This window comes from Pristis pectinata, chromosome 27 (assembly GCF_009764475.1).
Source record: "Pristis pectinata isolate sPriPec2 chromosome 27, sPriPec2.1.pri, whole genome shotgun sequence".
Taxonomy (NCBI): Eukaryota; Metazoa; Chordata; class Chondrichthyes; order Rhinopristiformes; family Pristidae; genus Pristis; species Pristis pectinata.
In genome coordinates, this window is record NC_067431.1 from 17896590 (window position 1) to 17919778 (window position 23189).

Consider the following 23189-nt stretch of genomic DNA (forward strand, 5'->3'; position numbering starts at 1 on the left):
GATTTTGATGCTTTTTGGCCAGAAGTGCTTCCAGATTTTATTCCGGAACAGCAAAGCTATAATTATACGTTTTCTCATTCTCAACCCTCTCAGAGAAGAGGGTTTCTTCATAACGAACATGTTAATCCTTCCCACTTTGAAAAAAACCCTGATTAGATTAGCACTCAGTCACCGCTACGCAAGGCAATTCAAGCCACGTTTATACAACCTGTCCGCATAATGTCACCCACTAATCCCTGGTATCATTCTGGGGATCTCTGCTGCAAGATATCCTTTCTAAAGTGCAGTGCATGAAATTGAATGTAGTACTGCAGTGGATCTAAAAAAAAGGCTCTGTACAACTAGCATATCTCCCTTTAGTATTCCAGTCGCTTCGAGATAAGACCAACATTCAATTAGCCTTTCTTGAAAGTTTCTTGTCCTTATTCCCCGACTTTTAATGATTTATGGACTCCCAAGTCCTTTTGTCCTTCTACAGTTCCTGCTTAACACCTATTTAAAAAGCATCATGATTTAAACTTTCTTGGGTCCAAAGTGAATGACCTCAAATTTGCACATTGAACTCCATATGGCATAATTAAATAAATCACATTCCCACCACACTGCCCCACTGGTGAGAATCCAGGACTTCCCAAGAGCTATAATACTCAGTCAAGTCCACAGGAAACGTTCTTCATTTATGGAAATTCAAATCCTAATATTCCCCATTCTGAATCAGTCCTATTCTTTTCACAGACTGATTCATTCACATGTGCTGACAACGGTCATTAAGACGAACTCTACCCAGTGATGCCCATAGGGAACCTTTCACCCGAGAAAGGCAAGTTGCAAGTTCCATCAAATCCCAGGGAGACCAACAGAGAGAGAATAAAAAGCAGCAAATTACACATGGGTACCGAATAACAAAAGCAAGATTCATTAGCCAGTTGGTCCTTCCCCTCCCCCCAATCTCTCTCTCTCTCAGACACAGACACACACACAGTTGGTCCCATCTCTCTCTCTCTCTGTTGGTCTCTGGTAGGCGGCATGGTAGCGTAGCGGTTAGCTTAACACTTTACAGTACCAGCAACCTGGGTTCAATTCTGGCCACTGCCTGTAAGGAGTTTGTATGTTCTCCCCATGACTGCATGGGTTTTCTCCAGGTGCTCTGGTTTGCTCCTACATTCCAAAGACGTACAGGTTAGGAAGTTGTGGGCATGCTATGTTGACGCTGGAAGCGTGGTGATACTTGCAGGCTGCCCCCAGAACTCTATGCAAAAGATGCATTTCACTGTGTTTTGATGTACATATGATTATTAAAGATATCTTATCTCTTTCCTTCTCTCAGTTGGTCTCCAGTCTCAGTCTTTCTGGTGGTCAGTCTGCCAGCTGAAGGATACACCAAAGACAAAGTGCCCTTTAAGGAAAGGACATTGAACAGCAGCGAGTTTTTTTTTTCTGCTGTAGAGTAAACGATATTAAGGTATCAGAAAACAAACAGAATGTAATAAGATGGTGGTGGTATTAAAACCAATGTTCGGGGACTTGGAAAGCCCATCAAACTCAGTGCTTCTGATTAATCTCAATTTATCGGCTCAGCACCAGACTCTCCAGAAGTGCTTCCAGTTTTCTTGGTCTATTAAATAACTTTCCCTGAAAACAGGTAATGTTTAATCTTCATGTTGCTAGCCAACCTGATATTTAAACCTCTGACATCAGAACCCTTCCTCGGCAACAACGCACCACCATCAGCCAGCTCAGTAATTCCCTGCCCCTCCAACCACCCTTTGACCCAAACCCAAGCCTCCAAACTGGTTGGTTCCGAGGGTGGACTGTTCCAAGCCCATTTCACAATGTTTCATGGCACCATTCTGCCTGTTAAAGCCCAGAATTAATGCTACAAAAGAATTTCCTTAGGTTACTAAATTCTTTTGTGGCATTGAATGCCAAAGAAATTAGTAAGCTAAGAATTTTCTGATCAGTTGTGGTTTCAAATATCAAAGTTATTTGAAACAAGTCCCTGAAAATTACTAAAAATTGAGCTGAACTGAAATCAGCTAACACTTCAGTAGCCTCACAAAGAGGGATATAATCTCAACCCTCTCCCACCATCTCTGCCCCCACAGGAGCCATCTGACTTCTAGATCTTTCTAAACATTTGCCGTTTTGGTTTCAGGTTTCAGTTTTGCTTAAAAATTTGGCACAGTTGTAGAAGCCCTTGAAAACCCCCAGTTCCCACCACCCACCACTGAGTAACAGAATGAATGACAGGGAAATACATGGGGGGGGGGGGGGGGGGGTTGTGAATGCTCCAAGAGTCTGTTTGATGCGTTGAATGACCTTGCTCTATATAAAAAGGAAATATACAAAAAGTGCAGAGTAAAGCACTAACCACCTTGTCTCAGACTAATGGGCTTCTCAGAGTTATAAGAATAATTCTCAAAGTTGTGAAATGTGTATCAACCATATTTGACTTTCATAGTCTGGGTTTCAGTGAACTTCAAACATTAACCAGCATGCAGAACATTAGAATTGGAAGCAGAAGTAAGCCATTCGAGCAGAATCGCCATGACTGATCTTCCCCCTCAACTCCATTTTCCTGCACTATCCCCGCATCCCTCGTTTCCCTCAGAATCCAGGAATCTATGGATCTCTGCTTTGAATGAACTCAATGATCGAGCCTCCACAACCCTCTCAAAGATTCACCACCCTCTGAGTGAAGAAATTTCCCCTCATCTCAGTCCCAAATGGCCAACCCCTTATTCTGAGATTACGACACCTGGATCTCAACTCCTAAACCGGGGAGGAACATCCTCCCTGCATCCAGTACCGTATGAACTTCAACTGGCAACATTCTGCGACTTCGCCACTTTCCCTCAATCATGTGTTCGAGACAGAGTTTAAGGTTCCACTGATGCAAGGACTGAACAGCTCTCTGGTTGACGGCTCTCCACAGTTATCACACCCCATTTAAAACTGACTGAAGAGCAGGAGATTTAAAAAAATTGTTGGTCCTTTCAAACCAAATCATAACCAGCTCACCTGCACTGCAACAAGTAGCACTGATATGCCTAAATCATGAGTTTCTGTGCAATGTTCTCACAGCAGATCAGTTTGTCAAATAAGACCATAAGACATAGGAGCAGAATTAGCTCATTTAGCCCATTGAGTCTGCTCCGCCATTCAATCATGGCTGATTTTTTTTTAAAACCCCATTTTCCCACCTTCTCCCCATAACCCTTAATCCCCTTACCAATCAATAATTTATCAATCTCTGCCTTAAATACACCCAAAGACTTGGCCTCCACAGATTCTCCACCCTCTGGCTGAAGAAATTCCTCCTCATCTCAGTTTTAAAGGGACATCCCTTTATTTTGAGGCTGTGCCCTCTGGTCCTAGACTCCCCTACTAATGGAAACATCGTCTCCATGTCCGCTCTATCCAGGCCTTTCAGTATCCAGGTTTCAGTAAGATTCCCCCATCATCCTTCTGAACTTCATTGACTACAGGCCCAGAGACTTCAAAACACTCCTCATATGTTAAGCTTTTCACTCCTCGGATCATTCTTGTGAACCTCTTCTAGACCCTCTCCAGGGCCAGCACATCCTTCCTTAGATACGTGGCCCAGAATTGCTCACAGTATTCCAAATGCAGTCTGACTAATGCCTTATAAAGCCTCAGTAATACATCCTTGCTTTTATATTCTAGTCCTGAATGGGTAGCTCTAGAAGGAAAAAGCTTTGTGTAGAAATATTCAGTCTTGAATCCTCTGACTCCCCATTGGGATTCTTTTGAACATCGATCAAAATTTAGTTGGGGAGGTGGGGGGTGGGGGCAGAGGGGCAAGGTTGGGAATGGCCAGTGATCAGAGACTTAACCCAGGAGGTTTTATGAATGTACGTTAATTATACTTAAGTTTAGCAACATTTCAGTTGGCACCACGCAACATGCTGAGAAGAGAAAAAAATGATTCTGGGAAGCGTGAGCACTAAGCACATATCCGAGTTATTCCCCCTCAGGATAGGTTTGCATTGGGTAAGGCGAAGATGAGGCAGGAATTCATTGCACTAACTTCTTGCATGTCCATATTTACAAAAAAAAAGTCAAATACTCTCAATACAGAAGAGCGCACTCTGGGCACAATCTGCATTTTGACATCCAGGGGGCCATGTATAAATCAGACGGAAACAACACTGATGTGCCTCTCTGAAAAGCAAATTACCCTATGCGGAGTGTAGTACAGTGTGCACATCCCTCGCACAAACACCAATGTTCCAATGAGATTGCATTGATTCTAGCCATAGTGAATGGTTTAAATACTGAAAGTGCTGACAGGATTTCATCTCCCTACTTAGCTTTCCAATTTTTTTTTAAAACACTCTTAGGGTCCTGACAAGACTGACATTTATTCCTCATCCCAGATGCCTAAAGGTCAGCTAGAACTAGTTAGATTAACAGGAGTCAAATTGAGGCCATACAGGGGAAGGATGGCTGGTTTCCTTTCCATAGACTACCGTGGACTTGTCTCTGATTGTGCTTTTTTTTTTGCACTAATGTCTTATTTTTGCAGAGTCTTTTTTTTCTCTTCACTGTCTTGTATAATTTATATTCTGCATGTTGTCTGAACCTACATGCCTGTGACGCTGCTGCAAGTTTTTCATTTTCCCTGTACCTCATCATACTTGTGCATATGACAATAAACTCAACTTGACTTCTTAAAACATGAATGAAGCGGTCACAATCTCATATCAATCCATTAGCTTCATGCACATTTACTTATCCAAGCCTTTTGTGGAAGATGTTTTCAAATACGACCATTCTCTGCATTATTAGTTCAATGACAGAGTCACTATGGCACTGCAGAGCTCACAATTCCTACAAGAATTTGATAAGGGTACATGTCTGAACTGTCACAGCTCATCTCATTATAGATCTTCCTGTCTTTTCAGTTTTTACAGCAATACACTCCCAAGGATTGATAGTAATATTGTACGGCCATCCCAATCCCCACCCCAACTTGGCAGATCCTTGCAGTGCCCCTTCAATGTACCACGCTCTTTCTTTCAACATTACAAGACACACTGTCCTTGTTCTGAGCATTCCTGTTTACAGAAAGCTTAAGGCCATGACTGAATCTATTGCTGGGGTTGGTGGAGGCATACTCCTGATGCCAGAGCAGTACAATGTAACGACTATCATTTACTGATAACATTCCTGCCACCGCGTTTGTAGGCGTTTTTCAGCAAAGTTAACACTTAATGCATTGGCAGTTCTGGAACAAAGAGAGTGCTGTTCCTGCCTGGTAGCATCTGCTGAACTGTGTGTTGTTTGTTGCTCTGCACAATGCCCGCGTGTTAATACTGTGGGAGATGCAGTGCTGTGCTCACAGCACAGACCTGCTGCCCACAAAGGGGACAGACTGCAATTATTTACCAACTTTAAAGGGGAAAGAGGGCAAAGGCTGGAAGGTCTTAAATCATTAGTCGATGAGCAGGCTTGCTTGGCATCCTACCCTGCTAGAGTAGGCACATCTTGCAGCTGAAGGCACACAATTCTTACATGACACTTGTACCTTACATTCTCAACACTCAATCTCAGGAACAATACCACTGGTCCAGAGCAGACAATAAAGCTTGCAAGGGCTTCTCTTCATTCTGGATCTGATGGGAAAGTCATCATGCTGAAAGGTCGACTCTCTTCGCCTCTTTCTGACATTGTTTCCAGCATTTCCTCTTTTTATTTCAGACTTTCAGCTTTGGCAGGTTTCCTTCACTTTACTCTGACTTAGTCTTATTAATAACTGTAAGCCCCCCACACCGCACTGCTCACCTCCACTAACGTCTATTTTTTAGGGTCAAATGATTGAGGACCAGGAAGAGGTAAACACCCAAATAATTGGGTCTCCATACCTTGGGGCTTAATTTAGACTAAACCACAGTATAGATGGATATGTTGAAATAATACTCTAAATCCGACATGATGTTAAAAAGTTTGAAATATACATTATTGTACACAGCTGACATTAGGCAAAATGCAGCACATCAAACGTTTTGTTAAAGAGAATTCTGAAACATGCACTGATTAGACTCAACAATTGAACCTCAATCTTTAAATGCTGCAGAGGTTTGTTAGGACTTGTGAAAGGAAACGATTCCTCACATCTAGGTAGCTCCACAACAGGACACAATTTTGAGATTTAATGTATTACAAACTCACATGCAGGAATGTTGTATGCTACAACCAGGACCTCATTCAGGAGGGGAATAAAATTCATTTTCTTGCAGGCAAATTCATTTTACTTCAAAGTATTAAAAAAAAATTAACAAGACTGTGACCCTAAAAATGTACAAGTCACTTAAGGTGCCCAAAAGGACTTTATGATGTTAGAGCTATGTGCGATTTGAAGAAATTTGGTTTTTTAGAGACTGACATCTAATGGAAGATCCAGCTACAGAAGCTATTGGCTGGAGAGTAGGTGAGCAACTGATTTTCCCCACACCCTCTCCAATTAATGGGATTTTAAAAGTTGCTATTGCATGCCATCACCAGTTGCTTAACAAGCAAAACTAACCACTCACTAGCACATGCTAGTAAGTTATTAGCCACGTCCAGTCCTAGTTAGTGGTTATAAATTAATGACCAAGTGAATGACAGTTAAGGTAATGCAGCCACAGATATGCTGGCAGCCTGATCGAGTTCCAGTGTTTAGCACAAGTTACCTGATGTCTGTGCAGTTTAGTGATGAGACATCAGCTTTTTTTTAAGCAAGTCCAGCCGGCAATGAGTGAGGCACTCCTCGTTAGTGCTGTACAGAAAAGTTTTTTTTTTGTAATATTTATGAAATCATTGTCTTTAGATTTTTTTTTGAATGAAATGTAAAAAATAAACCATAATGTAATCATTAAGACCTTAGCCGATGCAGAGTTCTTTATAGTGGACCACCTGGGTCGGAATCAGGACACTTTGATTTTGCCCTGTACCACAAGAGGTCTGGCACTACACATACCACTCTTTCTTTGAAATTATGGAGCCATCGTTCTGTGAGACCATGTCTTCTGTCAGATCCGGGGGATACTGGAAGCTCAGGGTTTGCTCGTCAAACTCCTCCTGCGTGTCACTCTCATCCACCGTAAAGTAAGGACGCTTGGAGTCCGCGTCAAAATCTGCACCGTCTCGGATAACTTTCCTCTCGTTTTCATAACTTACGTTCATGGAAGACAGCTTTTTATCCTCATCGGATTCCTCCTGGTAAGGGACCTGTTGTGGGCCAGGAGGCATGATGCCAGCCTTGCCGTATCCATTGCCAAACACGTGCTTCTTGGTGTTGTAGTCCCCCTTGAAGGTTTGTTGCCTCTTGCGCAGGATGATGAAGACTATGACACCGGCTAACAAGACGAGCACCGCACCTCCCACAATTGCTCCAATCATCAAGGTGTTGCCTCCGCTCTTGCTGCCGTCCAGACTCTCTTTCACACTCGGGGTGTCGGATGGTAGGATTTGAGGGGATTCTGGGTAGGAAAAGACAGATGGAAGGGACAGCGTCAGTCCCGTGTTTTGAAAGATGTGGGTGACAAGGGAGAAGGGAAGGGGAGACAGAGGGAAGGGAGAAAGATGACTGAAATTAACAGTCTACATCTATGCTGCTCTCTTGACATCATTAAAGCTACAGTAGCACTTGTTCCACTGCTGACAGCACACCTCCACCCACTAACGGCGTGCTTTTATCATACAAGTAAAATGCTGCCGATGCAGAAAATCTGGAATCAGAATGCAAATTCTTGGAAATGTTTAGTGGGTTGGGCAATGTTGAGATGAAATGTTTCTCTCTCCACTGATGTTACCCGACCTGCTGAGAGTTTCCAGCATGTTATTCCTTATCTATATGTAAACCATTCCTTAATATCTGCTACGTATATAGCCCCAGTCCTAATACGGCTTGTCCATGGGCAGTCTCACACACACACACACCAATGGAGCCATGTAGTTAATCAGTCTCTCTCACATACATACACACACACATACACTTGTACTCACAGCTACTAACAATGCCCAAACCAAAAAGTTAATCATCCTTAAAAAGTACTTATGCTCTTATCAAAACAAAAAGTCTGGATTTAATACTACTGCCACTGGTTATGACTACTGCCTTGATGTTAAAGATGTGCTAAAGAAAAATACATATGTCCTGACAGAGTCCAATTCATTGGCAACAAAACTAGTGTAAGTTTGCCATTTAACAATAATTATTAGTAAATCAAAGAACATCAAAATGAACACAACAAATTGATTGAAAATAAATATATTTTACTTGCATTGACTGGTAACATGACCAACATGTGTTAGAGTCCCAATGATAGCAGTTACACTGCAGGTACAGCTCCTCAGTGATGTGAGCACACATACTCCACGACAAACATGCATTCAGACCTTGCTGACATACCTCAGTGGCATCTGCACACACACACAAATACATTCACCCACACACAACCATGAACTCCTACGCATCACATAAATCACACAAACACACTCACCTATATACACATACACACTCATAAACATGCACTCCTATACAACAGAGCACAGCATGTTGTGCACACTGTGCAACATATAGACAATAGAACCCCCACAAGCATTCACAATTCCAAAAGCTGCATTTTAAAGTACTTGAAAAGGAAAGTCAGTAATAAGATGCAGTAGCAAGCCAAGAGGAAAGCTTTGCTCATTTACCATGGAAAAGACATCTCTGCTGAAAGGAACACAATAGAATTGAAAACAGATCTCGAGTTTGTAAAATAACAAAAGGAATTATAAAGATAAAATCAGGTTAGAAAATCATCCTTGTTTGTCTAAGAGGGTTAGAATGCTTCAGGCATTGCCCAGGCACTCCCTATTCAACCTGTGCCATTAATGCTAATTGCTGAAAGATGGACAATATTTTCTCTTGCACACTCTGAACTTTAGCCAGTAGAGGCTCAAAGGGCCAAATGACTGTTTTTCTATATTGTATAATGTTGTGATATCAGGTGTGTGTGTAATCTCCCTCCTGAGCCCTTCGATTGCTGCCCTGATTAGTACTTAGCATCTAAATTTATAAACCCTATTTGAAGACTGCCTGACTGCAGGCTTAGCTACAGGAGAGGCGTTTTCCCAGTGTTTCTTGATGCTCCGCACTCATTATCATGACATACACCTTCACATCTCAACACTGCACCAAACACAGCTGCAATATCATCACCCAGTTTTCAGCCAGAGGGTTGCTTTGCACACCTCAGTTTTTCTACTTGGACTTGTTCTCTGAACAATTATACCATCCTCCAGAAGTCCATTTTTTTTTAAAGTTTTAAAACTGCCTCTAAATATTGCTGTAAAGAATGTTTTAAATTATAACCAACATGTTTGCCAATTCTGTCGAGTCATTGCCATCTACTGTACCACATTCTGCACCCATTGAGGATCCTCCATTGCGCCAATTTTTTCATATTTTCTCACATACAAGTATAGGGCGAGTGACCTTGAATCTACATTGGTTCTTGGAGAATCCCCATCCCCTGCATACATCCCTGTAACCTATTCCTTCACCTGTAGTCCATCAACTATGCCCCACCCTCCACACTCAGCCAGCCAATTAGCCTTCCAACCAGCATATGCTTTGAGGAGCACCTTGAGAAGAGAAGAGAAAGCGGGAGGGGAAATTGTTGGAAGAACTGTTTGTGGATCATGGGGCAATGTTTGGATTCCATGGTGAACTGATGTCCTGTACAACTTCATAGAGGCAGAGTCATACAGCAGAGAAACAGGTCCTTCAGCCCATCACAGCCAGGCTGACCATCAGGAACTTATCTATACTGATCCCAGGACTTGGTCCATAACCTTCTCTGCCTTGGCAATTCAAATACTCATTCATATACTTCTCAAATGTTTTGAGAGTGCCTGCCTCAGTCACCCCTCTGGAAGCATGTTCCGGATTCAAACATGGGTAATGAAATCTACTTGCCCAACCCCTCCCCGCCCATTTAAAACCAGAACAATGTTTGATTTTGTGACACAAGTACTTTTCTAGATAATCAATGATAGGGGCTGCTGGATTTTCCAACAGACCTTGCCTTTGGGTTCTGCCTCAGCCCAAGTTTGGATTTCTCCTGATGACAAATTAAGATGCTTTCTTTTACCAGAGCAAAATGACCAGATTACAAATTGCATTTATATGTCACTTTAACATGATAAAACATCCCAAGGCCCTTTACAGAAAAGCTATCCACCAAGATGTGACAGTGAACCACAGGAATGATATCAAGGCAAATGATGAGCAGTTAGCTCAAAGAGGTTTTAAGCAGTGTTGTGTGGGCGTGCGTGGCCTTGCAGCCAGAGGTTGAGTGAATAAAACCAGGAAGCTCATGTGGCCAGAGTTTGTGGAGCAGATTGAGGTTTTGGGATCAGAGGTTACAATGTTGGGAAGGCAAAACATGGGACCTTCCAAAAAGGAAAATGAGGAACTAAAAATCCAGGACATGCTTAAAGCAGGAGCTGGCGAGGATCGGCAAGCAGTGAGGTCGACACATCTGCTACTGAAACCCTCACTCATGCTTGTTACTTGTGACTATTCCTCCTCTCCCGGACAATCTTCCCTCATTCTACCTTCCGTGAACTTGCAGCCACAAAGTAATGTGCAGGTCCTAACCTGCACTGTCCTGTTCACCCATCGCCCCTCTACTTAGTGGTTACACTGGCTACTAATTAAGGAACACACCTTGATTTTGAAATCCCTCCAATGGTTCACTGTTCCCCATCATTACAATCTCCTCCAACCCTATAACTCATAACTGTGCACCTTTAATGTTGGCCTCTATCATCCCAGAATTTAAACAGTCATGAAATCATACAGAATGCAATCAGGACCTCCAGCCTACTAAGTCCACACTGACCTTCAAGCACCATTTACACTAATCCCATATCATTCTTCAAACATTCCCATTAATTTCCCCCTACCACTTCCACCACCCCCCCCCCCCCAAACCAAGAATCTACCACTCCCCTACACCCTAGGGGCAATTTAGTGGCCAATTAGTCTACCAATCCACACATCCTTGGGACATGGGAAGATACTAGAGCATCCAGGGGAAACCCATACGGTCACAAGTAGAATGTGCAAACTCCACACTGACAGCAGAGATCAGGATTGAACTCGCGTCTGAGCTGTGCCGCTCCTCCCTGAATTCAAGTGCTGCCCCAGTGGCAGTCATGCTTTCTGCTGCCGAGGCCCCAAGTTCCAGAATTCCCTCATTAAACCTCACCACCTTCCCCTCCTTTAAGACTTCCTTAAAACCACTTCTGGTGATCTGCACTAATACCTCCTAATATCTTGAAACTTGTACCTTGTTGTCAAATTTTGTTTGATATCTTTCCTGTGACCTTGGGATCTTTTGCTACATTAAAACAGCTATACAAATATACTCTTCTGTTGTATTTATGATGGAGTCTAACAGCTTCCAGCAAGACAGGAAGAAACAAAAGGAAACAGCTGGGAGAAAAGCCACTGAAAAAAAATGGAATTTCTCTCCAAGTGCTTTGGCAGGCAAGATAAAATTACCACAGATTTAAATAAAATGGAACTGAGATTTTGGGGGACAGAACTACCCACTCATTCCTAGATTAATCCTAACTTTGGGCTGGGCTGCTTAGAAACCATGAAATGTCTGGATGAAATGAATAAAGAGAGCATGTTCCAATTGGTGGAATGGTTAAGAATTCAGAGGGCGAAGAATTAAAGTGACTGGCAAAAAAAAAATGCAACAGAAGGAAAAACATTTTCACACAGTGCGGAGTCCCGATGTGGGATTGACTGTCTGAAGCAGGGCTGAATCAGAATGACTCACTGCTTTCAAAAGAAAATTGTATAGATAATGGAGAAATAATTGCGGGGCTATTGATAAAGACCGACTGAATTGCTGTAATACAGAGAGCTGGTACAGCTCTAGTGGGCCAAATGGTCACCTTTCATTCTATGGTTCTAACGAAGTATTAAAAGAACAGAATTGATAGCTTTGCAGATTCAGCTACTTGGCTGGACAAGGAAACCACTGACTGCCAAAAACGCAAACTCTTCACAGTGCCAGAAGGATGGATAATGTTAGATGTGCCATGAGCAGCAACCTCAATCCAAAGAAGTTGCTGAGGCAGTCATACCTCCGCAGGACAAGCCAGAAAAACACAAAGTACAATCAAATAGTTCCTGATCCACAGAGCTGCCCCTCATCAGCTCACAGACACTTCCAACTGGTTCTGATTGTGTCTTTGCACTAATATCTTGTTTTGCAGAGTCTTTTTCTTCACTGTCTTGTTTAATTTATGTACCACGTATAATTTATGTTCTGTGTGTTGTCTGAATCTGTGACATTGATCCTGCAAGAAAGTTTTGCATTGTACCTGTACCTCACTGTACTTGTGCATATGACAATAAACTCGACAATATATGTACAAAAAGCTGGAGGGACTCTGCAGGTCAGGCAGCATCTATGGAGGGAAATAGACAGTCGACATTTGGACCCAAAATGTTGACTGTCCATTTGCCTCTATTGATGCTGCCTGACCTGGAGTTCCTCCAGCTTTTTATGTGTTGCTCTAGATTCCAGCATCTGCAGTCTCATGTCTCAGTAATAGATTATTGGTTTCCAGAGCAATCACAAATCTCAGTATGATTGCTCCCTTAATTATAAAAGGGAATCACCCTCCAAGAGCTTATCGCCACCCCTATTTGACCCAGAACTCTGGCACAGTTCAACCTGCCTGGCCCGCTACTCGGATGTTAATGGAACCCTGATGCACTGCTCCGTGAACACAATTTTCAAGGCAAAATCTTAGCTGCTGTACAGTGGAAGCTCTTCCCATAGTGCAGAGTCTCCACAGGGTGGAAAACCAATGCTTTCTTGCTGAAGGATTGTTCTTATTTTATTGTACGAGAGCTACAAAAGTTAAAAGCTGGGAATCCTTGTGGAGCAGACCCACAGGGTGAGGTATCAGTTTATGTGACAGGGAGCCTTGTGGCAAATTCCAGTAAAGTAGCAACTTTCTCCCAATGTGGCAGCCCTGCACTAGCCCATTAGTTGCTGACTAGAGGATAACAGATAACTCCTGGTACAGCAGTCACATTCTTACAGGCTTCCTTCAGGCATTTACAAGCAATCTACATTCCATGGTAAATGAAACAGCCAACTACACATGCCCTGTGCATAACACAGGAGTCCTGAACATTACTAGCTTTTACATGTAGATTTTGATTTCACTTTGCTGCATCTTTCTCATTACTATTCAGCACCTTGCACCTCCTGCTAACTCTCACTGTGATTTGCCCTTTCTTTACACTGTGTTCCTGGCAGCAATGTTACAATGCAAATGACACAATGCTGCAACACCGGATTGGTTGCAAAGTGGCTTCCCCGCTGCTGCTCTCAGTTACTCTGTCAACCCCTACCCTCCCCATCCAGTAGCAGAATGCACCACTGCTCTCCTTCCATATTGTATACAGCTCTAACCTGGCAGCAGGATCATCCTTGGATCCCAGCAGCAACAAGTTGTGTTAACAAAGTGCCCTGCACTAGGGGGTACCCCATGAGCACTGTCTCACAAAACTGATGAGGTGCACGAGGAGAGAGTAGGGCAGAAGATGAAAAGTTTGGGCAAAGGAGGTGCGAAAAGGACAAGAGAGGCTGCAGATGCTGGAATCTGGAACTAAAAAAAGAACGTTGGAAGAACTCAGCAGGCCAGGCAGCATCCGTGGAGAAAAGCAGGCGGTCCTGACCCAAAACGTTGACCGCCTGCTTTTCTCCACAGATGCTGCCTGGCCTGCTGAGTTCCTCCAGCATCATTGTGTTTTTCAGCTAGATTCCAGCATTTGCAGTCCTTTGTTTCTCTAAAACGTTGGAAGAACTCAGCAGGTCAAGCAGCATCTGCGGAAGCGGAAGATGTAAGTCGATGTTTTGGCTTGAGACCCAGCATCAGGACCAAGAAGAAAGATCATCTGTGTATATAACAGTGTGAAGGAGGGGTGGGACAAATGCTGACAGGAGATGTGGAACCGACGATGGGCAGATGGAACCAGTTGGGGAGGAAGGGGATGGGAAAGGTAAACAAAGGGAGAAGAAAACCAGGTGTACAGGCAAGTGTGTGTGAGAGAACACCAGGGGTGTGGGTTACCTGAAATTGGAAAATTCAATCTTCATATTATTTGGCTGCAAGCTACCAAAGCACAGTATTAGAAGTTGTTCTTCTAATTTGCATTTGGCCTCCTTGTAGCAATGGAGAAAGAGGGCAGGCAGGTAGATGTGGAGTTGGGAAGAAAGTTAAAATGAGATGCCACCAGAAATTGGAGAGGCCTGTTGTAGACAGCACAGGTGCTCTGTGAAACAGACACCTAGTCCATGCATGATTTCTCCAGTGCACAGAAGGCTACATCACTAAATGCAGTAGGTCAGGATGGAAAAGGTGCAGGTGAACCTCTGCTTCAATTGGAAAGGCTGTTTTGGTCCCTGGATGGTGGCAAGGAAGAAGGTGAAAGGACAGATGTCGCACCTCCTACAGTGGTAGGGGAAAGTGCCCAGGGACGGGGCGGGGCAGATGGGAAGGGATGAGTGGACCAGGGAGTCACAGAAATTGTGTGTGTGGGGGTGAGGGTGGGGTGTGGGGAGAGGGGAAGATGCAACTATTGGAGGGTTCACGTTGGAGTTGGCAGAAGTGGCAAAGGATTTCAGGTGGGTCTTGAGGGAAGAGACATGGAGTGGCTTGGAACTTGGGCCCTTGGGAGTTAAGGGCAAACATGACAAGGGTACCACACAAACCAGAAATAAACAAGTGCAAATTTTTCCCCAAGGGTTAAAGGGCTGGAGATTACAGTAAAGAGGAAGGGCAAGGCCATTGGAGGGATTTGGAAACAGTGAAGGGAATTTTAAGATCATTACTGGTAGCCAATGCAGGTGTACTTTGGGACACAGGCAACAGTTTTACAGTGGACAAAAACCTGGTTGGAAGTGGTTGGGACATTCATCTGGATGTAATAAAGGAGCTTATAAGGATTTCAGCAGTGTTTGAGCTAAAGCACAGGTACAGTCGGGTGGTACAGCAGAGACAGAAGTAGGTGGGTAGGTGTTTGTATGGTCCAAAGGTCAGTTTGAGATCAAATACCAAGGATGCTTACAGTCTAATTCAGCCTATCAGTCTTTCCAAGATTTCATTATTTCACATGAATATGGTCCAAGGAGATAGTTGGTATCCCTGCAAAATCAGTCTCATATTCTGGAGCAGCAATACAAGTGCCCATTGCTTCATTAATCTGGCTTCAAACAGACAGAGCTTATTTCAAAGTGCTCAAGCGATCAGAGTATGCAGCCATGGTACACACAGCTTCAAAGGCTTGCCAATTTCCATTATAGTTTCACAAGGAAAGACGAAAGAAAAGGAATTTGTGACAAGTGCAGTATACAAACCACTCAGAACCACAACCTTTATATTTTATATTAAATAAAACATCTTCTGAATGCATGCGCACTGTTAATAAAGCATTAATGATTGGAAGGGCAGAGTTTTCATACACGATCTGCATTACTGGGATCTCCCTGATCTTGTCTAGTGAAACAAAAATAAAGAGGGACCAAGCCATCTTCCCCTCAGTCCTGTGAAGAGACTGAGGTTAGCCCAGATAGTTTGATTGCTGGTATATTCTGTGGCGTCAGTAAAAGAGTGCAAGGGGTCATTGGGTTTGAGCTGGGGAACTATTCAGCAGACACCCCTGACCCACCTTCCCTTGTTCTACGCTCCATAAACTTGAGTCATTTAACATCTATTGCCCTCGTCTCAACAGCCACCAAAACACAATTCATCCATGTGCTCACTGACAGGCAAAGAGTTGAAGTTAAGCAAAATCTTGATTTTAAAAATGAAAAAAGGAAATGCTGCAATTGCTCAGGTCAAGTAGCATGTGTGGAAAGTGAGACAAGAGCCAATGCTTTCAGCATCTACCCTTTCTTGATTTTCATGTCCTTGCCCTTTTGATGGTCTCATCCTAATGACCTCTCCCCTCCAGTTCTATAATGAAGAAACCCTCTAAGCTCCCCAAATTCTGACCTCCTGATCATCCCCAATTTTAACCACCACCAGATTCCTTGCCTTCAGCCAAGAAAAGCTCTGGAGATCCCCGTTAAACCTGTCTCTCCTTCCTCTTCAAAGATGCTTTTTAAACATTTACTGCAGATGCTGGAAATCTGAAATGAAAACAAAAAGTGATAGAAACACTCAGCAGGTCAGGCAGCATCTGTGGAAAGTGAAATAGAATTAACATTTCATATCATGTAGCATCTTCTATCCGAAACCTTAACCCCATTTCTCCTTCCACGGATGCTGCCTGATCTGCTGAGCGGTTCCAGCATTTTCTGCTTTGATCATCCAACCTCGTATCTTGTCTGCGATGATGCCAATTCTTCTTTGCCAATGTTTCTTTGGAATGCCTTGATCTGTTTTGTTGATTTAAGGCCCTAAATTAGGGAAAGCTTCTGTTGTGGTAAAAATACAATGACACAGATCACTAGTAGCTGTGAGCTAGACAATAAAGTCCACACTACGGTGAATGCACTCTTGAAGATGGAGTAAAACAAATGAGTGGGATGTGAAGAAAAACCTCCACAGAGTCAAATCCTCACAGTGACTCATGTAAATAAAAGCCCACTAATCACTGTGCTTAAAATTCTCAATAAATTAATGACTGCAGATCTGGTACATTAGACAGCAATAGAATTATTATAATTCAGGTAAGTGCCTTGTATTGTACATTGCATGATAAGCACAATTATAGATTCCAGTATATTCAAGATTGCTTTGTAACCTGAACTGACAAAGCTTCCTTATTGTGATAAAACAAACTACAAAAGTAGCAATAAAGATTTTTTTTAAAAACCAAAAATGATTTAAGGTACAGCTGGAAAAGAAGATTACAAGGATTTTTTTTTAAAGAGAGTACAGATAACAAGCAGAGGAGTTTAGGATGAGTTTTGTAGCTGCTGATTTTAAGTCTGGTGCATTTGGGGAAAGAAAAGCTAATAAGCTTTGGCAAGAGCTGGTTATAGTCACATGGCACAGAAACAGACCCAGCAGGTCCATATAAACCATCAAGTATCATCCCATCTAATCCCATTTACCAGTACTGCTCACCTAGATGCTACTTAAATGTTGAGAGGGGGTTTCTGCCTCCAAAGCCCACCCAGAGTGTTTCAGATTTCAACCACCCTCTGGGTGAAAAATTTCCTCCTCAGATCCCCTCCAAGCCTCTTACTTATTACCCTAAGTCAGCCTATACATCTGTATTTGTATCAGGATAGCCTATGCCCTCTAGTGTTAGGCACCTCTGCTATGGGGAAAGGTTTCCTACCATCTTTCTATTAATAATGGAGGATGGTTCGGAGGTGGAAACACAGAGCCCCGGTTGATGGATGGGATGCAGAAATCGAAGGTTAGCTCAGATTTCAGTAGTGCACACTGCAGGATTCATTCAGAATAAGCAGTGGTGGGAAAGTATGGATTTGATGCGACAGTTTTAAACTGGAGAGATTTCTTGCCTGTCCACAGTTAGAGCAGGATAAGTTAGACTATACAAAGTGGTAAATCTGGATGCCTCAGAGCAGAAAAATAGAACTGTCCTTCCCATGCCTGTAGCGAAGGGTAAAATTCAGCTGTCGTAACCAAGGTCAGTGATGGGTCAGAGAAAGAGAGAGGTTATGATTGTTTGGATGTTGGGAGTGGAAGGAAATGGGTGGGGTGTGCAAGCAATTGACTGACTAAAGCTGATCTGTCATACAAGCCCAACTAGTTCTCTCATGTCCTTCAGGGAAATGACAAATATCTCTGCTCATGATTCCTGTGGAGCACTATTTTATTGATCTGTAATGCTCATGGAGAATCTAGGATTTGCGAATAACTATACAGGATTCTACAATGTTTATAGTGCTCAGTTTAGAAATGTAGGTCCACAAACAAGCTCAGCAGCTACTATAGGGACCACAAAGTTTTACAGTCAGCATGTGTGAAGAAGGGGCAGCTCTTGGGTTTTGACAACATTGAGGGAGAAAGATTGACCAGTAGAGACAGCTCCATTGGGATCTTTGATACCCACCTGAATGGCACATTCATATCCAAAAGACAAAAACTAAATTCTTTAAACTGCACCTTAGCTTTGGTTTCAAACACGTATTCAACTCCTTCTGTGGTACAAGTTCATTGTCTCCTGGTCCATGCAAACAACTCGAACTAAGTTAGACTTGCATTTATATGGCACATTTCACAAGCTTAGGGCATCCCAAAGTGTTTTAAAGCCAAGTCAGTCTATTACATACCCATATTATTACAATTTTGGAAATGTATAAGCAATTTATGCACTGCAAGATCTCTCTATAACAACCAATGATTATGGTTGAAAGATGCATATTGGTCAGGGATCAATCCCTTATTTTTCTTCCAAACAGCATGCGACCTTTTACATCCTTGGGGGTCAGGTGGCGCCTCAGCTGTGTGTTATTTTAATACCTCATGATCCTTCACTAATGGTCTATTAAATCAGCCTATAGATCTGTACTTGTATCAGGGTAGCACACCCCTAACAGGACTACCTGCTCCCTCACAGCTGTCAATACAGCACAGTGATAACCTCACTACTACATTTCTTGCATTCTAGGTTCACGGCTAGAACCACTATAAAGTCTTCAAGCAGAGAGATGCTCGACAGTCAGGTTACTATTCACAACCAGCATTACTCTCGGTATAACCTTTGCAGACCAGACACGATTTAATATGATTTTACATGTGGGCTCTACCAAGTGTCCAGAACTGGGCGGTACACCAGCAGCCAATCCAATCCATCTCCCACACAGAGCTCCCATCTGCAGACCCACTCAGGAACACTGCACCTTCAATCTAATGCTCAGTCACCGCTGTGACACCTCATTGCCACACAGAATACAATTTCAATTTATTTACTACCCTGGAACACAATTAGGTCTTGCTTCTCAAACCCCAAAATAATCTCCCTTGACCCTTTAACTTGCCGGAAAGAATTTTACGCACAGCATAATGTCATACAAATTCATAGCCTGCATATGTTAGATTAGGTCTTTCATAAATAGTATTCAAAAATGGATGAGATTAGTCAATGTCCAACTTCCCACACATGGCACTGATTCACTTCATCAGCTACCTAGAATGCAATTTACACAGAGCTGTCAGCAGATCATGGTTCATCATAAGTAACTTGCCCTATAGTTGTTGTAATTGAGCTCTCGATTCAAGAGGGATTTGACAGGGTAAGTTTACACAAACTATTCCGTGAGATCCAGGAATCCAGAACAAGGAGACAAAGTCCTAACATTAGAGCAGTGCCATTCAGGACCGAGCTGAAGAAATGCAACCAAACTGAGCAGCGGAGATCCAGAACACTCTCCTCCACAAAAACAAGTGTGAGGTGGGTGGGGTCAATGGATAGATTCCTTTTGTAGGTTGAGGGTGTCACCTCAATTGATTTTTGTAGGTCGAGGGTGTCACAGAATACGGAACAAAACTGGTGGATCAGCCAAGTGAAAGGAAGGGCTTAAGAATTTGAGTGTCCTCCTTCTGTCCCTTTATTTATAATGGATGATTACATCTAGCGAGTACAGTTCCGGCCCTCTATTGTGCTTCACCAGAGGAAAGGGTAATATAGATGAGGCAGAGGTTCACACATCCACACATACAAACAAAGGGCCAGAAGAAAACAAAATCAGGATTGATGTGAGGTGACAGTGATGTCTTTGGTATAAAAACAGAATTGGGAGTTAGCTCGAGGTGCTGTATTTCTGAAAATTAAGACTGACAGGAGACCGAATAGAACTGTTCAGCTTATTGTTTCCAAAAACAAGTGTTTTTGAATAACTTGAGGTTCAGTTTCAATAAAATTGATTCACACTGAAGTACTGCAACTCTTAAACACCATTAACTCAAGAACACCAGTGGGGCCTGTGCACATTCAATCTAGAATTTTTAATTGGGTTAATTTCCTGTTGCAGTAATTTCCACTTATCCTGATGGTATCTTAACACACTGTATTGGAAACACAAACTTATTTACCTGTTTTGTCAGATACTGCCTGGCAAGTGACAAATATTACAAGGTCTACCGCTGACATTGAGTGGCAATGACTGGTGGAGACCACCTTAACATCTGCTGCTTGCCATAAATACAAATGGTTTGGAATACAGAATGAGGGCTACGCCACTGAATACCATTTCATTCATTTATGGGATGAGCTCTGTTGGCAAAGTCAGCATTTATCCATCTCTAATTATTCTTGAGAAGGTGGCACAAACTCCCAGTGCTGTTGGGTAGGGGAGTTATTGGATCCGAGTCCAGTGACAATGAAGGAACAGTGATAGATTTACAAATTGCTGGTGGTGGTGGGGGGGGTGTGGGAGGAATTGTGTGCATCTGGGAGATGGACCTGCATCTGGTGGCATTCCTATCTGCAAGCTGACCTTGACCTACTCGGCGGTAGAGGTCATACATTTGAGGTGTTATCAAAGATGCAGTTGCTATCAAATTAGAGGATTTTGCAAATAATGCAGCAAGTTGCCCTGAGAGACTGAAGGCTAAACTGACGAGTGAGCACATTCACCTCATCAATATGGAAAATAGTTCCTTTAAAAGAGAGAATTGGGGAACACTAATTACTTTAAAGGCAAAGAAATCTAAAGTGGTGTGAGAGGAGCAAAATGAGAGGAAGAAACCTAAAAATCACTAAAAGTATCAACCGAAGTTGAAGTGGCCAGGGGGTATTGGGGTTCATTTCCTAATGTGTGGAAGACAAAAGCAGTGAAGGGAGGCGGTAGGGGGAGGACTGTTAAATTTGTGTAAACTTTAGACCACGAGCATACAGCTCCCATCCTCATTTTACAGTAGGTTGAAACACTTAAGATGTGCAAAAAGGATTCAGAAGGGTGTTACTATTATTGGATGGATATTACAGTCAGGAAATATTGAACAAGCAATGACTCTTTTCCTTGGAAAAGAGGGAACACACACCAGATAAAAATGTTTTTAATGGAAGTGGTTGGATAGGACAGATGCGACGAAATACCACCTGCGGATGAATCCACAAATGGGCAGAACTAAAATAAAGCAAAACTCCAATGGTCCACTGTCCCATTTGTTTGGGAATCCTAATGGTTCAGCACTTGACTCACCAGCGCCGTTCCTCATTCTCCCTTTAAATTCACTGGGGCCCAGTTGCCCGCACTCCCCTTAAACTCACTGTGCCCCCATTCCCCATGCTCAATGGGGCCCTGTTTCAGGTGCTCCCTTTACACCCACTGGGTTCATTATAAAACTTATTGCACTACTAACACCTAGAAAAAGGTGAATCAAAATACCCACTGGGTTCATTATAAAACTTATTGCACTACTAACACCTAGAAAAAGGTGAATCAAAATTGTGTTGGGGCATTAATTCTAGTAATTATCCTACATTCTGGAAGATCTGCCAGTCCAGTACCATGAAAGTCCCAGAGTGCTGTTATCAGAGAGTTTTGCTATAGCTGGTAATAGTTGGAAAATTTTTTCCAAATTTGGTGAAAATGTGGGCCAGAAGTTCCAGTGCACCTTCAGCGAAGCAATGAGTATTTCAATGGTTGGGCCCCTACCCCAGGCATCATAAGTGCTGTTCCAAAGCTGTATAGAGAACAAACAGCTGTTTCAGGTCCAATGTGTTATGGGTTGAGAAGAGTTGTGGGGTGCAGAGCATTCGTAGATCGACGGTCAGAGAGAAATAGAAATCAGTTGTGAGGAGGGGGAGGGACAACAGCAAATCAGAGGGACAATTAGGGTGTGCATTCAGCTGACATCAGGGTTGGGAAGGGGTAGTGTGGGATGAAGAGGTTCAATGCAGGTCTAATGGGACTTCTCAGAACACCAGTGGATCAGGATTCACGTACTCGATAGCCGCACCTAGAACAACACGGTCCACATTCCCCCCCCAAAATGCTTCCAAACTGGTGCAGAAATCGTGGCACAAAAGGTGATTCGTGCCTGGAAATGCCAGGATGAATTTCCTGAAGTGTGAAATGACCTGGAAACATTCGTCATCATGTTTCACTCTGGGGGAAAGAAATCAATTTTCAATTCCATAATGCTGAAAAAGAAACTGCTTTATGGAATTGAATTTCTCAGCAGCAGGACTCATGCATGTAGAATGGTTGAAGCACTGACCCATCTGAAGAGAATGCTGATGCATACAAGAGAGAGAACGCAAGGGCAAGGTGGGACAAGCTAATTAGAATGGGAGTAGGATTTTATGAAGTAATATTGTGGGCAGAGAGCAGCTGGGCTGATTGGCCTATTAGTTGAAGTAATTTGATGTACTGCTAAAGGATTCCACGTTCATTTCATTTAACCAGGTACTGAGGGTGCAGTTGCTGCATCACAGCTCCAGGGACCAGGGTTTGACCCCAACTTTGGGTGCTGTCTGTGTGGAGGTTGCATGTTCTGTGACCCCCATGGATTTCCCCTGGGTGCCTTTGTTTCCTCCCACATCCCAAAGACACGCAGGTAGGTTAATTGGCCGCTGTAAGTTACCGCTTAAGGTAGATTAATGGCAAAGATAAATTGATGGGCAATGTGTGAAAGAGAACAAGTTGCAGGGATACAGGGTAATAAGGAGGGGTAGGGATTGCTACCTTGAGAGATAGCATGGAGCTGATGGACCAAATGGCCTCCTTCTACAATGTGTATAATGTAATACATACATCCCAAAATTATTGCTACTGAAGTGAAGGTACTTCCTGGTCTGGAAGTGTGGAGCAAAAATCTTGTCCATAACCACAACACCTTGTGGTAGCAGCCGCTCACTCTGAACATTCTGGTAGCACTTCAGATTTTATTTGAAAACTGAGAAAGCCCTGTGGTAAACAGAACTTTGCCACTTTAAGGGGAGAGGGCATTTCCCAGCAGTTCACGTCCACCTTGCAGCAGTTGAACATCATTCTGCAATTGTGCATTTTATACCAGGAATGTTCATGTTAATACTGCTGGTGACTGCACAGATTTGTCTGAGGACTAAGCAGTGTGCGTAGGGGCTCAATCTAGTGTTCCATGCTGCTGGCCATACTTGGGGAAATAAAAAAAAAATCAATGAATCAGACCTTCATTCCCAT

General features: G+C 43.0%; 1 protein-coding gene across 5 annotated transcripts in view; it reads right to left on the reverse strand.

Annotated features, from left to right (window-relative positions):
- nectin1b (nectin cell adhesion molecule 1b) overlaps positions 1 to 23189 on the reverse strand; it is a 379915-nt gene that overhangs the window by 199699 nt on the left and 157027 nt on the right. Inside the window, exon 6 of one of the 5 annotated variants that reach the window (XM_052039768.1) lies at positions 2260 to 7487. The exons of the other annotated variants lie outside the window; for them this stretch is intronic. Coding sequence (XP_051895728.1) covers positions 6976 to 7487 — 512 coding nt within the window. The 3' untranslated portion in view covers positions 2260 to 6975. Of the gene's footprint in view, positions 1 to 2259; positions 7488 to 23189 lie in introns of those variants that run through there. 5 annotated transcript variants of the gene reach the window in all.